Source organism: Typopeltis vanoorti, chromosome 9 (genome assembly GCF_054136105.1).
Source record: "Typopeltis vanoorti isolate ZY-2024b chromosome 9, IOZ_Tvanoo_1.0, whole genome shotgun sequence".
NCBI lineage: Eukaryota > Metazoa > Arthropoda > Arachnida > Uropygi > Thelyphonidae > Typopeltis > Typopeltis vanoorti.
Genome location: NC_143557.1, coordinates 30,160,510 through 30,180,115, shown reverse-complemented (window position 1 = coordinate 30,180,115; position 19,606 = coordinate 30,160,510). Strand labels below are relative to the sequence as shown.

Genomic DNA, 19,606 nt, shown 5'->3' with positions numbered 1-19,606 from the left:
TAAGAAAGCTGCTTTCATATTGGGATGAGTCCTAGCTCTTCTTATGATTGACTAGAAAGAGTCGTTATTCTGGTTTTACTGGTATAAAAAGTAATGCCAACATTTTCAGTAAAATTACTTTTAGTGATTTATTTAAGCCTATAATATACTTTTCTGAATGAATAGATGAACAGGAATATATTTTAAACTATATACCCATAACTTCTTTATACCTCTTGCTTCATTTCCTTCTCTGTAACCTTCAACTGTTTTTCTAACTGTTCTTGTGCCCTTTTACGCCTTTCTTCTTTCCTTTTGTGAAAGCCTTTAAGAAAGCTCCTAAAGAAGATACAAGAATTAAATACAATGGCATCCACAAATACACCACAACCCTTCTTATATATATATATTTAAGACCCATCCATATTTAAAAAAAAAATAATGAATAATACATAAAATAATCTAACTGAGAATCCAGAATTGTGTAATTTAGCCAGCCTGGTTGGCCAAGTGATTAGCATAGGCACTCTCCAACCAACAAATCACGTATTTGAATCACACCTTGGCCATGGATGTTTGTAAAAGCCTGTTCAGCTCTTAAAGTTTATAAGGCCTGTCTTTTTTTTTTTTTTTTTCCTCTCAAGGTTAGAGAAAAAAAAGCTGCATTTCAAGTTTTACATGAATGAAAGATGAGGCTGATTTACATGGAAAATGCAAGTCTAACTAGCACAACTAGATACTAGTCTCACTAACCTCAATGACTGCTCCAAAAGGATCACTAACTCATTATCTCTTGATCTAGATCACTGCTACAGGATACTTTTAGAGTGGTAAATGAGTGGAATAAGCTGCCAGAGTCTGTTGTGGGTGCTATGACGGTGAGTGAGTTCAAGGCAAGGTATGATAGATACTGTGAGAATGCCGTATAGTTGTGTGGACATGATGTTTAGGGCCTCCCTCGATGAGTCTAAGGACTCCCTGGAGTCGCCCGTAGTAATAATAATAATAATAATACTTCGCAGTGGTTCCACCAGCCAACACCCAAAGGCTTTTGATGGCACCTAGTAACAGGCATAAACCTACCAATGAACCAAACATCAGCCTGGAATCATGACATGGGCACGAATCCCACAGAATGCAGTAATTGAAAGGGCATGGAAAACCACATTGGTGGGAGCCAGACCCAGGAAGATATTAAGGTTGAATAAATGTAAAAGTCATATTTTCCATGTACAGTAAATTGATGTATCAAACATATTATTAAAATAGTCCGAATCAGAGAAAGTTGTAGGAAGTTTTTTTTCTTCACTTGATTATAAAGTATATTAAAACTCAACAAGAAACTATATATTCTTGTTTTACTCCTTTAATCCAGTGTAAGCAAATAAAGTTTGTATATGAAATATCTTAATGACTAGTCAACATGTATAGAGAAGCTGTTAACTTCACATCAACTGCCTTAGTTTAATATACTTTATAACCAAGTGAAAAACTTCCTGTAAATGTAACCTTACATACATAGATGAAACTGGAGGCATATTAGAAAACAAGAACAAAACCATATCTGTTAAATCCACCATGAGAAAAGAGGCCCTTCTGATCATGCTCTAGATGCATTCCATGAGACTGATTGGAAATGCACACAAGTCTTACATCAAACAAGAACATGGTACAAAAGAAAATTTAAAGAAGCTTGTGAAACCTTCATAAAATACCCAAATCTAAACAACAGCAACGGCTCAAAGAAATTTCTAAAGATTTGGTCAAATATAATCACACCATGGAATTTCTATGGTGAGATTATAGTATTTTCCTTTTCCACTTCAGGAAAAAAAGAATTAAGAGGACTCTAAGATATGAAGGATTCATCATCATCAACAACCATGGGTCCAATGCCCATAGGTGTCTGCTACCATCTTGATATGATTCTTCCATTGCATTCTATTTTGTGCAAGATGACTCAGTTTGTATATAGAGTTTCCGCACCATTTGACGATGTCATCGCCCCATTCTCGGTATTCCCAAATGCTATCTCTTCATTCCAATTTATGCTGCTATAATTAAAATCAACCATAATAATCATCCATCCCTTGTTCACTGACCCAAGTTGCTTATACATTTCTTTATCACCTCCCTCCACATTCCCTGGCCTATAACAACATCCAACTAAATATCTCTTTCTGTCAACCTCTACCTCACACCATACTGACTCAAAACCATAGCCACTATTTACATCTCGCATCTCCACTTTGTGTGGACATAATTCGCCTGCTATCATCAACAGCTCCCCCCCCCCTTCTTGTCCTTTCTTTCCTCACAGAAAACATCATACCCTTCCATTTCTATTCTCACCAGGATATCTTCCTTATCCAATTATATTTCACTTATTCCAACAATTTTGGGGCAAATAAACTCAATCAATGAAACCATTTCATCTCCCTTATTTCTGATATGTCTTGGCATTTGTAAATAAACATAGCAATTCACTTTTAAGTCTATAAAGTGTCCTGTCCATGTCATTGTAGGTTGCAATTGCCCCATACTTAACTATTCCCAATTCTCACCTACCCTATCTATCTTATCAGTTTCAACTACACCCCATACTGACCATCCTCATACACATACACATTTACTATTACTTCCATCAGCCAATCTCCCTATATTGTGTTTCCCTGTCCCCCCACCCCATTTCTCTGTCTATATTGCATTCTTGTTCTAGCACTCAGATTACTACTACTATTCTCATTTACAATCACTTTAGTCTCACCAGTCCCTCTCTCCTGATCTTTTGCTTTACTTCTTACTTCCTCTGCTCTCTTGCTTGCATCACTCATTGTTCTTCCTTGCAGCAATAATCTCTGTAACTGACTCACACCAAATCCATTCAAATGCAACCATCACTTTTATACATATCCATTCTTCCCTCAAATGCCTACCACACATTCACAAACTCCACTCCCTTCTCCTCACACAGCTCTGCAAACATACTATTCATTACTTCCTGCTGTCTACACTTACCCAGTTCTCACAGAACAAAACATGAAAATGAGTGGTTGGAGAAACGACTCGTAGATTATATGACAAGCAAAGAGAGAGGGATATAAGTGTAGAAAAAGTAGAGCATAAAAGAGCAAAAGCACGAGAATAAGAAATATGGTTATTCATTGGTAAGATGGGTGCTTCAAAAGAGTGTGACAAAATAGTTTCCAATTCCAAGATTAAGGATATTAGTGATGTTGAAAGGATGCAGAGAGTGAAAATAAGAGATGCTTTTTTCTTTGGCTGGTACAAATGATTTAGGTGATAACTAAGATATGTGAGAAGAGAAAATATGTAAGAGCTACTAGTGCATGTGAAAACAGAGTGAGAAAGTAAAAGTTCTGTCTATTGCCAAAGTATGAACTGTAACCATCAGTGAGTCAGTGCACAGATTGTGCAGGAGGAATGGTGTGGGATATCATTATAGTAAGGGAACTTCCATGGAGCCGAATACTCATCACTGGAAACTCAAACTATCCACACAATCTATCATACCTCTCCTTGAACCTATTAACAGATAAAGCACTCACAACTGACTGGTAACCCATTCACTCATTCACAACTCTCTAAGCAAAACATCTAGTCCTCACACCCCCTACTAACCACACCTTTATTCAACTTCCAGGGATAACCCCTTGTTCTGGACCTTCTAGCCAAGTGCTAACACATCTCTCCTGCATCAATCCTATAAAACTATTTAAGCAACTTAAATGTTTCTATCATATCCACCTTTTTCCTCCTATCAACCAACTTCTGCAATCCAGGCACCCTCAATCTATCTTCATAGGGATCATTTCACAGACTACTCGCCATCTTGGTCACCTGCCTATGAATCCTCTCATCACTTCCAAGAAATCCAGGAGACCAGACTTGAGCAGAGTAATCCAGATGTGGATTACAGATGTGTATCAAAGCCTTAAAAAAAGGAATAACAACTTCCTTATCTCTATGGACTACCTTAGTAACTTTGGTAATATGTCCTCTAAAATTTGTCCTCTATAATCTGTCTAACACCACCTATAAATCTCTAGCTATAGGTTCACCTAGTTCCTGGAGTTCAGTGCCATCAATGTGATAGATAACTTGACATTTCTCCATTTAGCTGACAGCCATTATTTCTTGCCCATACTGAGTCTATTTAAATCATCTTCAAATCATCAGCAAACAAATGAATATTTCCAATATCATTCATGTACAAATTAAACAGCAGTGGTCTAAACAGTGAACCTTGAGACACACACACACACGCACACACACTAGTCACCTGTTTTCATCTTGATTCTGACCCCCAATTTCCTACTTTTTGATATCTGTCCAACAGCCACCCTCTTCTCTACATAACCAGTGTCATATCCATCCCCATTTCTTCTAATTTGCATAACAGAGCTCCATGTGGTATTCTGTCAAATGCCTTTGCAAAATACAGCAGAATCATCATGTAGCCATTTCCTTTATCCAACTCTGCTTATTTATTTGTATGGCATGAATAACAAAACATGCAGTACAATACATTGTCACTTTAAAAACATATAAAATTAAAAGTCATTTTAAAAACCAATAAAATTAAAAGGTTACATCCATATTGGTCAAATAGTTCATAGCTTCGGGTGTAGCACATAAAGTCCAATTTGTCTCCTGAATATGCTCTGAGATAACACTGAGTCACAATATGGTCCACAGTTTATCTTTGAGCTTCACAATCACAATGCAGGGATAGTCGTTTACCCCATTTAAAAAGCATGTCCACACATACACCATGACCAGTTCGTATTCTATTAAGCTGAGTCCAGTATTTTCGTGGTAGATGTGAGCAAGCATCAAAACTTTCTTGTAATTCTTTGAGAGAAAATTTTGTGATGTCATCTGTCTGGCTCTCCCACTCTTCTTGCCACGTTTGCTTCAGATCAAGGTTAGATTGTAATAGTAGTTAGGCTAATTGTAGTGGTGGATGTCTTGATCTCAATCGTCGTACACTTAAGTCTGGGAGATCTAAATGTACTGGTAGGGCTGTGTTCTCCAATATTTTCTTATACTCCTGTAAGAGAGCCTTAGTCCTGCGCAGATTCAGTGGAACAATGTTGCTAAGAGCTGGAAGCCAGTGTGTGAACGTTGATTCAATTTTGCCAGAAATCAGTCTCATTGTATTATTTAGTTGGTTATCAACAAGTTTAACATGTGTGCTATTTAGCGACACTGGTGAGCAATATTCAGCAACAGAGAAAACTAGACCAAGAGCTGTAATCCACAGATTATCAGCTGTTGCTCCGCATGTCGTGCCTCTTAGTTTTTGGATTATGTTGTTACGAGTTCTTAACTTAGCAGAAACGTTTGTTAGGTGTTGCTTGTAAAAGAAAGTGCGGTCCAGGGACATGCCCAAGTACTCTGGAAACTTATTGTGTCGTAGTAAACATTCTTCAAAGAAGATATGTAAAGTGACATCTGCCATGTGATTATTAAGGTGAAAGCTTGATACTTCTGTTTTGTCTGGATTGAGCTGGAGCCTCCATTTTTTATAATATTCACCTATTGTTTTCAGATCCTTTGTAAGTACCTCTTCAGCCTGACTCATGTTTTTGTGTCGAATGGCAATAACAATGTCATCAGCATAACAGAACTTGCGTGAGATGGTAGCATGGGACATGCTACCATCTCACAGTTATAAAGTAAAGGTGCCAATACTGACCCTTGTGAAAGACCATTGTTAAGTTTTCGTTGTCGGGACATTTTGTTTCCTAATATAACTTGAAAGAAACGTTCAGTGAGCATGGAGGAAATTAAGTGTGCAGTCCGTTTACATGGGACAATGCTAAGAAATTCGTATATACGACCCTCACGCCATACTGTATCATAGGCTGCCGCTACGTCCAAGAAGACAGCTGATGTTTTTTCTTGCTTCTGAAATCCAGCGTCTACGTATGATGTTAAAGTGAGCACTTGATCACAGCAACCACATTTTTCTCTAAAACCAGCTTGTTCAATCAGGACATGCTGCATAATTGGTATGGACAATCTGTTGTACAGAAGGCGTTCTAACATTTTATAGGTGTAACTCAATAAAACAATAGGTCTGTAACTTTTTGCCTCCTGGGATGGTTTTCCAGGTTTAAGAATAGCAACTATTTTTGACTTCTTAAACTGGCTAGGTAGTCGGCCAGTCAATAATATATCAGAAAAGAATTCACAGACTCTGGTGTTACTCTATTATAAAAAGATAGTAGATTACTAAGGCATGACCAACCCTTCACAAAGCCATGTTGCCCCTCATACAGTATATTTTTTATATCCATTCTAGAATTTTCCTTCTGACCAATTTTTGCAGTACTTTTACCACCACAACTAGGATACTCTATAATTTGTTACTGCAGTCTCAGAACCTCCCTTATGCAAGGGAATTATTTTTCCCTAATTCTACTTTCTTGGAACTTCACCACAGCTGAGACTTAAATTAAAGAGCCTAGTCAGGGGCACTGCCAGTTCCCTTGCACATTCTTGCAAAACCCCAGCTGATATGCCATCTAATGCTACAGCTATATTTACATTGAGATTCCACAATATCCTAAGCACCTCCAATTCATCCACCTCTATTCCTGTATTAGTGTTATTATTAGTGTAACCTTAAATCTCATTAAGGTTAATCTTCCATTGCCAATCTTTCTCTTACTTGCCACATAACAAAAGAACTCATTGGGATTTTCTTTGTCCTGCTTGGCTGGATTCTTTTCATAATCAAGATTTTGCCTTCCTTGCCATACTGGTCACCTTTCTTGCCTGAGCAGTGAATTTGCTGGTCACCTTTCTCTTTATATACTCTCCACAACATTTTCTTCTTCTGCAGCTCATGCTTAATGATTACTCATCTAACTCCTTCCTGATTAACCCTCCCTACCTTAGGTATACAATTTAATATTGCTTCCTCTAAATGACCGTTAACTATCTCCCGTGCACTACTAACACCCTTACCCAGCAGTGTTTAATGCTATGGCACAAATTTAAGCTTCTTCCTAAACTTGTCATAATCACCTGCCTTGTAGTTTCACATATACCCCTTCCTGACAGAATTATTATTATTATTATTATTATTAAACAAGACCTCATGGAGTCAAAGACTCATCTAGGAGGTCCTTTTATCTCACACACATCTCATCATACCGGGTCTTAAACACATTCAAACTCCTTGCAGACACCACACTTTCAGGCAAGGCATTCCAATCATTCACAACTCTGCACGAAAAAAACCTGCCTCTCACTCCCCTACTCACACCCTCTTTATACAGTTTCCAGGCATGACCTCTGGTTCTCCCCTGATCTCCCACTATTCTCTGTAGAACTTCTCCACCATTGATCCTATAACAACCCCTTACCAACTTGTAGGTCTCTATCATATCTCCCCTCTTCCTTCTCTCCACTAGACTCTGCAAATTACATCTTTTCAATCTTTCCTCATACTCAACATTCCAGAGGTCAGAAACTACCTTAGTCAGTCGCCTTTGGACCCTTTCCAACATCTCTTCATCCTTCTGAAAACCAGGTGACCAAATCTGGGCACAATAGTCCATGTGTGGCCTAATCAAAGCCTTATACAATGGAACAAGAATCTCCCTACTTCTACACGTCAGTGTCCTCCTCATCATTCCCAGAAGTCTTTGTGTTGTCTTCACAATTTTGGCGATGTGTCCCCTAAATTTTAGATCCTTATCCACTATCACTCCCAGATCTCTTATTTCCTCTACTTCCAACAATATATTCTTACCAAGCATAAATTCTGCATCCCATCTTTGTTTTCCAAATTTTAAAACCTTACATTTTGCAACATTGAACTCACATCCCCATTTGCTTGCCCAATCACTCAATTTATTCAAGTCTTCTTGCAAGACCACAACATCTTCACTACTCTTTATGGTTCGTCCCAACTTTGCATCATCTGCAAACAACTGAATATCTCCATCCAAATCTTTGCCAATATCATTATTATACAAGTTAAATAGTAATGGCCCTAAAACAGATCCCTGAGGCACTCCACTAGTGACTTTCCTTTTCCTGGATATTGCACCCCCATACACAACTTGTTGATACCTATCAGATAGCCAGTCTCCAATCCAATGCACTAATCTAATATCCAACCCCATCTGCTCTAGTTTGACTGTCAACTTATCATGAGGTACTCTATCAAAAGCTTTTGCAAAATCCAAATATATTACTGTGTATCCTTCTCCTCTGTCCAAGGAAGCAGTCACTTTATTGTAATAAGTAAGTAGATTACTAAAACACGACCTCCCTTTAGCAAATCCATGCTGTCCATCAAAGATTATACCATTGTTGTCAACCCAACTCTGGATCCTAGTTCTCACAAGCTTCTCCAACAACTTAACCACAACACCTGACACACAGATAGGATGTTTGTTTGATGCTTGAGTTCGATCACCTCCTTTATGAAGTGGCACAATCTTGCCCTCCTTACACTCTTTAGGGACTTGACCAAGTGCAAGACTCGTATTAAAAAAATATGTCAAGGCAGGTGTCAACTCTCTGGCACATTCCTTCAGAATACGCGGTGATATATTATCAAGTCCCACAGCCTTATTTACATCTAGTTTACTCAACTCCCCAAACACCTCTTCCTCACTTACAGTCAGTCTCTCCTCCCCATCATCAACTGCTCTTAATCTCTCCATGAAGTCACATTCACAAGATTGAAAGATCTTTATGAACTGTTCATTAAGTATCTCCACCACACATTCTGCAACAGCTGTCTTTATACCATTTCCTCCAATCAATGTCATCCTTCCATAATCATTCTTTCTTTTGCTGGCTACATATCGAAAGAACTCCCTAGGATTCTTTTTAGCTTCATTAGCAAACTGCTGTTCATACCTCTCTTTAGCTACTCTCACCAACCAAGTCACTCTCCTTGCCTGGTCTTTGTAGAACTCATGAAATTGGTTACTTCCACTTCTCTTATGCTGCCTCCACAATGCCCTTTTTCTCTGTATTGTGTTTAATCTCTTTATTCATCCATCTCACACCTAACTTATTTAACCTTCTCACCCGTGGTATACATTTAGACATTGCATCCACTAAATATTTTTTGAAAATCCTCCAAGCTGCATTGATCTCTTTTCCAGCTAACTCCTCATTCCATGCTACACCTGCAAGCTGTCTCCTGAGCTCTTCATAATCACCCCCCCCCTTGTAGTTCCACATATACCCTTTTTTCACTGGGGTCCTTGCACTGCTGGCAACCACCCAAGTAATCACCTCATGGTCACTTTCACCAATTGGTGGATGATTTGATACCTCATTGATAATTACATCCTCCGATGAGATGATCAAATCCAAGACCCTTAATCCTCTTGTGCCCTCTGTTACATACTGTCTGAGGTAGTTATCCCTCAAAAACTCAAGAAACTCATTTTCTTTACTTCCAGTTGCTATCTCTTCATTCCAGTCTATATTGCCATAATTAAAATCACCCATAATGATCGCCCTTTTCTTATTTGCTTGGCTTATTTGACTATACATTTCACTATCACCACCATCCACATTACCAGGTCTATAACAACATCCCACCAAGTATTTGATTCTATTCACCTCTATCTCACACCATACTGCCTCAAAACCACTGGCCCCATTTCCCTCTTGCATCTCTACCTTGTATGGACATAACTCTTTCTCTATCATCAATAGCACTCCCCCTCCCTTTTTACCCCTTCTATCCTCACGAAACACATCATACCTTTCCATCTCTTTTTCTGTCATGATGTCATCCTCATCTAACCATGTCTCACTTATTCCGACAATCTCTGGGTGCACAGACGCAATTAGTGCAACCATTTCATCCGCCTTGTTTCTTATACTTCTAGCATTGGTATACAAACACAACAACTCATTTCTGGATCTACAGCTAGTTCCACTGATACCACTCACTCGAAGTGATCTCTCCATGCTAGACTGGGGCCATTTCCCTTTCTGCTTCTTCATTTTAGAACCCTTTGCAATTCCATCTGTTTCCTTTTGATCCCTGATCATCCCATTACTTTCCTGCCTACACATTCTCTCACCTCCTCTTGGAGCATCCACCTTTCTCACGCTGTGTATCCCTGTCCACCCTGAGCCTCGCCGTTTCCCTGCTCCTCTTGCACACCCATTCTCTCATTTTCTATACTCCCTTTTTACCCCTTCTATCCTCACGAAACACATCATACCTTTCCATCTCTTTTTCTGTCATGATGTCATCCTCATCTAACCATGTCTCACTTATTCCGACAATCTCTGGGTGCACAGACGCAATTAGTGCAACCATTTCATCCGCCTTGTTTCTTATACTTCTAGCATTGGTATACAAACACAACAACTCATTTCTGGATCTACAGCTAGTTCCACTGATACCACTCACTCGATGTGATCTCTCCATGCTGGACTGGGGCCATTTCCCTTTCTGCTTCTTCATTTTAGAACCCTTTGCAATTCCATCTGTTTCCTTTTGATCCCTGATCATCCCATTACTTTCCTGCCTACACATTCTCTCACCTCCTCTTGGAGCATCCACCTTTCTCACGCTGTGTATCCCTGTCCACCCTGAGCCTCGCCGTTTCCCTGCTCCTCTTGCACACCCATTCTCTCATTTTCTATACTCATACCACTCACTTCCACATTCATTTCCACTCCTTCAATCTCTCCTGTCTTACTCTCCTGCTCTTCCACATCACTCCCCTCTCGATCTGATTCATTCTCTCTATTCACTTCTCTACCTTCCAGCAGCAGTCTCTCCAAGCGACTCACACCATAACCACTCAAATGCAGTCCATCGCTCCCATACAGCTCACTTCGTCCCTCAAACGCATTCCATACATTAACAAACTCTACTCCCATCTCCTCACACATTTCAGCCAGAATATCATTCATAATCCTTGCTCTCTGCCTCATTTCACCACAATCATACCTAGGCAACACACTGACCACCCTTCCTGTCACACTATTCTCCTTTATCTTTCCAAGCAGTCTCCTGACATTCATTTTGACATGCTCTTTGTTCTCTCTCAAATCATTCGTACCAATTAATACAATTAACTCTTTTGCTCGTTCCCGCCTCATATTCAATGCCTCAATCACTCTACTCATTTTACCGCCTGGAAAACATACCTTGTGCATTTTATCCTCTAGCACACCTTTAATAATGGAGTCGCCATACAACGCCACTCGCTCATCTTTTGTTATCTCTTTCATGCCATCATGATTTATTTTAATAGTTTTGACCTGAATTCTCTCAATTTCATTCCGCATCCATTTCATTTCTTGCTTCATCCAATCCAATTCACCTTCCGAACCTCGCGACACATTCACTCTATCATTAAATCTTTCTAACTTTCTAACTCTCGACCCCCTCTTCTCACTTTCCCTCTCATTCATCCTTCTTTGTTTCCGTACTTTCGGTCCAACATACGTCCAACTTTCACTATCATTCTTCTCACTCTCACATATCTTTCTTTGTTTCCGTACTTTCGGACTAACATGCGTCCAACTTTCGCTATCATTCTTCTCACTTTTACTGTCATTCATCTTTCTTTGGTTCAGTACTTTCGTTCCAACATGCATCCAACTTTCGCCATCAGTCATTCTTTTTTCGCTATCATTCATTCTTTCGATTTTTTTTACTTGCGATTTCTGCACCACGCCATTTCTACTTTCATTCGTTCTCTCAATTTCGTTTCTTTCCGCCTTACTTTCGTCCCTTTTAACATCCGTTACGGTTGTCAAATCGCTCTTTTTCTTTTTTTCTGATTTTTTAACATTTTTTCGCCTGTCTTTCCCGCCATCCGTCTCTTTCAAACGTGCACTCGCGACACTATCGGTTCTAGCACTTTCTGTCATCAACTTCATATTCGCATTCATCAATTCCTTGTTCAGGTCACATTTCGCACACACCCTTCTTCCATCCGCACTAAACATCCACAAATCATTTATGTAGTCGAAACAAATCATTTATTCCATGTGTTGTTAAATCTCCCAAGTCAAGACTGTATGGATAGCTCTTCTGATCTATAACCAGGTCCAATACTCTTATACTCCTAGTCCCCTCCGATACATGCTGCCTCAAGTAATTATCTCTTAGCAGGTGTATAAATTCCATTTCTTTCCTGCCATGTGATCTTCCTTCCTTCCAGTATATCTCTATAGTTGAAGTGCCCCATAATAATCACTTGACCTATTCTCATTGTACTAATTTGCCGAGACACGTCTTCCAGATTGTCTATGAAACTCCCTGGCCTATAGCAACAACCAACCATATATTTTGTCTTCATCATCATCACGAACCATGGGGCACACTGCCCGTTGGTGTCCGATGCCTCCTACACTATCTTCTTCCACCTTTCTTTGTCCAATGCACAGTGTTGCAGTTTCTGTAAACCCATTCCACACCAGTCCTTTATGTCATCTATCAATTCTCTGAATGGTCTATCTCTTCTGTTAACACCATCCATAATACGAAATATAAATGCCTTTATCTTCTGATCCTCGCTTATTCTGCAGATACATGCAAATAATTGCAGATTCAGTTGTATAATTTTCTGCATTAAATTCTCCTTTGGTTGTGTCTTCCGACAGAGCTCTTCATTTGTGATTTTCTGTACCCATCTTATTCTTAGAATTTTCCTGTAACAAGTTCTTTCAAATGCCCAAAGTTCTTTTTCTTGATTCCTTACTTATTACCCATGTTTCAGATCCATACAGTACACTGCTAAAGATGCATGTTTCTAGTACTCTTAATTTCAATTGCAGGCTGATCGCTTTACTTTTCCGGATGTTATCCATGACCTTCAGGTTTGTTCTTCCCTTTGCAATCCCGGTCTTTATTTCTTTTTTACAGTCCAAATCATATGTCATTTTACTTCCCAAATATGTGAACTATTCTACATTTTCTATAACAATTCTATCCACTTGTATCTTTTGTTTCATGTTCTTCTCACTAAATACCACTGTCTTTGTTATTTCCAAGTTCATAACAATTCCAAATCTCTTCCCTTCCTCATTTAAGTTTCAGTGTTTTTTGTAGTTCTCTTTCATCTTCTTCAATAATACCAATGTCATCTGCAAATCTCAAATTGTTAATTCTCATCTAGTGTACTGATATTCCTTTTGCATCTTCCTTCATTTTGTCCATTGCTCTTTCTAAATGTGTGATGAAAATGCTGGGTGATATTGGGCCCCCCCTGTCTACTACCTCTGCTTGTTCTAAACCATTTTCCCAAATCCTCACCTATTCTAACTGCTGCCATTGCATTCTTATAAAGATCTTTTAATATGGCTATTAATTTTCTCTCAATTCCATAGGATTCTAACACTGCTGCCACTTTCTGATTGATGCTGTAAAATGCCTTCTGAGCAAAGTTTGGTCGATTGGTAGAGCCTTTGCTACTAATGGCTCACGAAAAAAGTTAAGCAAGTTTGAGTGCAGTTAGTAGTTGGAAGGAGAGCAATCGTTCGATACTGTTGGCACACTCTCCCTCGATGAATCTTTGGACTCCCTGGAGGTGTCATAATAATAATAATAACAATAAAATCAAAGACATTTAACAGCAAGTATATATGTTTTTGTTTTTTCTCCTAGCTTGCACTACTATTAACTTCATTGTCAAAATCTGAATTGTACTTCTATCTTTCCTAAATCCTGCTTGCAAGGTATGCTTCCAATTATGTTCTCAGTCTTTTTGTCAATATCATCACCACCACCACCTTATCAAGGTGACTTGTCAAACCAATTGTTCTATAATTTTTGCATTCTAGCTTATTTTCTTTCTTGTATAATGTCACTAATATTGATTTCACCCACTCCTCTGGCATTTTCCCCTCCTTTCATACCATATTACATGGTGCATTTCTGTAAACATACTTTCACCACCATATTTAATCATTTCTCCAGTGAAGTTATCATTACCAGGACTCTTGTTGTGTCTTAGCTGTCCTACTGCTTTTTCTACCTCTCCTTTTAAAATGTCCATGTTATACTCATTACCTGGTGGTGATGTCTGCTTCAATTCTTCAATCAGTTTCCCAACTCCATCTAAATCTAGTTTTTCTTCATATAATTCACTACAGCATCTTGTCCACTGTTGTACAATTTTATCTTTATTCATCAATAGTTTGCCTTTTTCAGTCAGAAATATTTTGTCTTACTGACTTTAAATCTCATCCAGACTGCTTCCAATGAACAACTACCTCCTGCCTATCTCCTATTCATTTTGGCTGCAATTCATCCACAATCATCATCAGTACCCCTCTCCCCCAATCCTATCTTCTCTATCATCCCTGAAAATACTAAACCCTTCACATTCTATTCCTGTAACTACATCATCTGCTGTTAGCCAAGTCTCACTAATGCCTATAACTTTTGGCAAGGTTGCACTAACAAATACCAAAAACTCCTACTCCTTGTTTCTGATACTTCTGGCATTAATATATGGAAACTGCATCCCTTTAGGATGCAGAGTCTATATACTAATAACTGCAAAAGATAACTGCATTACCTTTACTTTCTGAATCGATTACTCTATTCAATATTTTTGCTTGAGAGATTAGATTTCACACTTGGTCATTCTCACACTTAACTTGCCTAATGGGTACCTTCACACAAACTCCTACTTGGTCTTCTTGTAGCTCTCTTTCCATTTCTGGGATACCATTCAGATATTAACTCTGTCCATTTTTAAACATTACATCTTGCAGTATGAATATTTAGCATCTGTATATATATATATTTTTTTTATTTATTTATTTTTTTTGAAATAACAAAACAAACTCATAAAGCGAAAACTGGAATTGCTAGTATATGTATATATACAACAATAATAATAATACCAAATAAAAAATATTAAAACCAAATAAATTGTAATAATAAAACACAAAGTGCACATGCACTGAAGCAAATGTCAATGTATAAAATCAGGAAAAACATTAAGATTTGAGTCACAAGATTCAAATTTCGAGTGCACTGGAAATGTTACTAGAGATTTAAACATGCGCATGCATACTACTGTGAAATTTATGGGGGGGAGGGGGAAATAGAACAGTGTCTTTAATTGGTTCTTTGTTTTAGAAAAAGAACACTTAAGTCTGCATATTACTGTGCTCAAATTTCACTGTTGAGAATGTAACCCCTGTTTTTAGCATTATATCCTTGGGAAATAAATTCCTGCTTTACATAACAGCATGCTCTTGGAACAAATTAGTTCATAAAGTCAGGGAAAACCTGTATGTATGTATGTATGTATATGTATATACATATTGTATGCACACACACACACACACAGAGTATTTTGGAGGAATAGTAAATATTTAGTAGGTGGTAATTTACTTACTAAATATTTAGTAAGGAAATATTTAGTATCAATTATTCTGAGTAAAAAAGTTCATATGAACATATGTCCAATCGTCAATGGATGCAGAGATACAGCTGCTTGAAATTGGTATATGCAGGTGTGACCAAGAAACAGTTATAACCTGATGCAATTTTGTGTTAGAAGTGCTGCACATCTTTACACATGCTAAATATGCTAATATGATATTCATTTACAGTTTTTGTAATGGAAGTGCAGTTGCCGCTTGTAGAGAATACTGTCGACAGCTTCCTAACCACAGAATACTAGATTCAAGAGTGTTAACTAGTTTTTACAACAAACCATGTGAGACTGGTACTGTTCTCAGCAGTCATATATCTTCTGAACGTGGAAATGAACAAAATGTGGATGAAGTAGAACACATTCTTCAGTCAACAGAAAGTAGTCCTACTACAAGCCCATGAAAAATTTCTGCACATATCAGTGTTCCACAAACAAGAGTATGGCAAATATTACATCCATTTTACATACAGTGAACACCTTCTCCAAGGTAATAAAGGCAGTTGATTGGAATGTTGTCAGTGGGTAAATGCTAATTGCTGATTAATTCTATTAATACTGTTCACTGATGAAGCCACTTTCACCTGTGACAGTATCAACAACACCTATAACTGGCATCAGTGGTTTAACAAAAATACACATAACACATAAGACTGTAAAAACAAATTTCTAACATTGCTTCTCTGTAAACTTGTGGTGTGGTATGATTGACAATCACTTGATTGGGCCTGTTGTGTTACCAAATTGTCTTACAGCGTCCATTTATCTACAATTTCTATAAAACAAACTTCCATTACTATTGGAGGATGTTGTCCTGGCTACAAGGATTGGTATGTACTTTCAGCATGACACAGCTCCTGCACATTAAAGCTGTCAAGTGACAATACCTAAATCAAAATTTTCCTGAACAATGGATCAGCTGCAGTGGTCCTGTTCATTGCCACCACAAATATAAGGGAGTGAGGTTTCCAAAAACCTCAATCCCTTAGATTTTGGTTTGTGGGGATGGATGAAAAATGAAGTACATTTCATTTTTGAAATGTACTTCATTTTTCAGCTCAAAGCAAAGTATAAGTACATATACAAAGAGAAGGTAAATAGAAGAGACAAACTGATCACTCACATTATTGATAATGCTGCCCTCATAAAAGAATATTAAGACAACATGGTGATAGTACTATCATCACAAGAGTTGCAAAGTGCATTGAGGTTGGCAGTGGAATTTGTGAACATTTATTATGAACTGTAAATTACTGCATTTGTCAATTATTTATGTTTTGTATCATTCAAACAGTCAAATACAAACAATAAATCATTTATCATTCTTTAATACTTCTCATAATAGCTTTTTATGTGCCAGTTTCAAACAGCTGTATTTCCACATCCATTGACAATTGGCCACATGTTCATATGAACTTTTACTTAGAATAATTAATACTACAACCTAGCAAAATATTTACTAATACTCCTGAAACACCCTGTATGATACATATATTTCTTTCTTTATGGACTGTCACATATTTGCCCGCTTCCAGTGAAGTCTAACCGTTTTCAGGGCGATACCCATGCACAGGTGCACAAGGCTCTAGCTGGCTGCCCCAAAAAATTAGGGACAATTTAAGGGCCCTAAACAATGAGATTTTAAATTGAAGAATTAAAAGTATAAATAATTAAAGCTGAACATTAAAAAAAAAAATATATGATTTGTTTCTGTTAAATTTTCTGTATATCAGAAAAAGGGAGTCGCTGCTTTAAGCCAATATCTAAATAGATCATAGGCCTCCAATTTTTTTTTTGTTTGTTTTTAATAAAAAAAAAACAAGGATGTAAATACTATTTATTTTCATATATTTTCTTTGTGTACATGACTTGTTTGTGGTCATGAAATAAACCAGTAATATTCATTTTCCGTTCTTTAAAAGGGTGAAAAAATTATTTACAAAACTCTTGGATAAAATGTCAAATTTATTACTATCATTTACTAAAAATGATCTTCTTCTTGACTTCGCGTATTAGGCAATTGTTTGCCTGTAATGTTTTCAAGGGTTTAAAAAGTCTTCTGCCCATCTCCTCCTGGGTCTTCTTGGTCCTCCTGATCGGTGTCCCTTTGGTTTATATTTCCAGGCAATATTTGGCCATCTGTCCTCATTCATTCTTTCTACGTGATTTTTCCAGTTCTGTCTATAATAGATTTAGTTTAATCCTTTATCCCAGTGAGAGCAAACAAAGTTTGCGCCTGAAAATATCTTCAGGACTAAATATAGTGTTGTACTATCTTATCCAGTAAGTAGTGCAACACCAAGGCAACTCGTGGCAAAGGTGGAGCAAGCTACCAGGCCCTTCTAACCCAGTATCTCCCATAATGCAAAACACATTTCCTATGTGGATATGTATACTGTTATGCATTAAAGGGATTCCCTTTAATGCATAACAATATCCTCGCGGATATTGCCGTGCTTACACTTTCCTCGCGGAAAGTGTAAGCACGGCCTTTACCATTTGTAACTTTCTGGTAATAGTAAGTAATAGATTTAGTAATGGAAAGTAACAGATTTAGAACACCTGCACCGAAATACAACTAGAAAGCATGCCCGTATTTGGTACTAATGAAACTAATTTCTTGCTTTCTATATGCTTGCTTGCATATAAAATATAATAAGCATGTATGTATTTACCAAATTACTACACAAGCAAACATACAAACCTTCTTTCTTCTTCATTAAAAACAAGGTGCAGTTTCTTTCTCTTGTTTTTCAAGGCACCCTTCATTTTAACCTAAAAACTGTTCGAACAGAAAACAATAATCTACAACACTAAAACAAATAAAATAAAAAGGATATATAAGTTACAGAAGTGATGCCATTTGTTTATAACGCTACAGAACTCAGTTGGTTCTTAGCGCCACCTACGTTAAAATTTAATAATATAATCAAATGACACCCAAAATTATCTCGCTGCAGTGATGTTTAATCAAAAAAAAAAAAAAAAATCAGCAAACGCCTTTTTGTGCCCGTACAGGGAGTGGGCGAGGCCGTTTACCCTATCTAACTTTTGGAGACTGAGTGGGCAGTTCAATCTCCACTAGCAGCCAATCAGAGATGGCTGGCCCAAGGCTATCACTAATTAAGCGGCACACAGTGAAGAGAAACGGCACAAGTGTCGCCGTCTCGTGGTCCCTAACCTTAACACAATATATTTAATGTCTGAAATAATGTGGGTTCTACGGTCGATTTTCTTGAGTTTAAGGGACGAAAAACCCGCTTGCCCGTGCCAGAGATCGACTAACTCGGGAATCGGTCGAAAAAAGGCTTAGAAAAATTTTCCTCTAGTCGCCGACTAGATTCGAAACAAAGTCTTCCTTCGTGCGGTTAAGCGCTGTGGTGTGCAAACGCCACATCCACTGAGCTACACAGGCTCGCGTGATGTTTAATTATTATTATTATTATGTGACACCTCCAGGGAGTCTAAATACTCATTGAGAGAGAGTGACCCCCTCCAAAAGAAAAGGGGAAAAAACACTAGAAAATTTTTCAAAAATCTTTTCCTAATTAAAATTCATTTTTTATTTATTTAGGTTGCGTCGTGTCTTCTATTTCTATACTACTTATGAATTAGCGGTCATTACAGATGCTCAGTCATAGGTCGTATGCGATGCGTAGCGTGTATTCTCAAATCGTCTACTCAACTCTCCCCCCCCCCATAGATTAAATCTTGAGTGCTCATCCCCCTCCAAGATTAAATCCTGAGTGTGCCACTGGTGCCAACAGTATCGAACGGTTAACACCCTTCCAACTACTAACTGCACTCAAACTTAACTTTTTCCCATTAGTAGAAGAGGCTATACCAATCGACCAACCTTTCGTGTTTCGATTTATAGAAATTAATAAAAAAAAACATAAATAAATTTATATCTAGAAATAAATAAAATAACAACATATTAGTACTGTAGTTCTGGATTAGAACGTGGTATACATAAACAATATAGCCCACTGTAGTGCAATTTGAAGACAAAAGCTATTTAAGTAAAGCTCTCTCTAAAAATTAGACGATCCCGAAAGATCGTCCAACTCAGCGTTGTTCCACTCAGTGACAGGATCACCCCATCACCGACAAGAACTTCTCAGCATTGGCTCTATCCAGTGGCAGGCTCACCCCCACCACCAGACAGAGTCATAATCTCAGCTGTGCCCCCCACC

The 19,606-nt window shown here is 37.9% G+C and overlaps 1 protein-coding gene across 1 annotated transcript in view; it reads right to left on the bottom strand.

The window, feature by feature from the left end:
* Window positions 1-18,310, bottom strand: part of vito (nucleolar protein viriato) — a 137,578-nt gene extending 119,268 nt beyond the window's left edge. Inside the window, exons 1-2 of the mRNA XM_090398251.1 lie at window positions 18,115-18,310; window positions 213-318 (exon numbers count right to left, since the gene is read on the bottom strand). Of these exons, the coding sequence (XP_090254377.1) occupies window positions 213-318; window positions 18,115-18,179 (171 nt within the window). The 5' untranslated portion in view covers window positions 18,180-18,310. The remainder of the gene's footprint in view (window positions 1-212; window positions 319-18,114) is intronic.
* Between the last annotated feature and the right edge of the window lie 1,296 nt (window positions 18,311-19,606).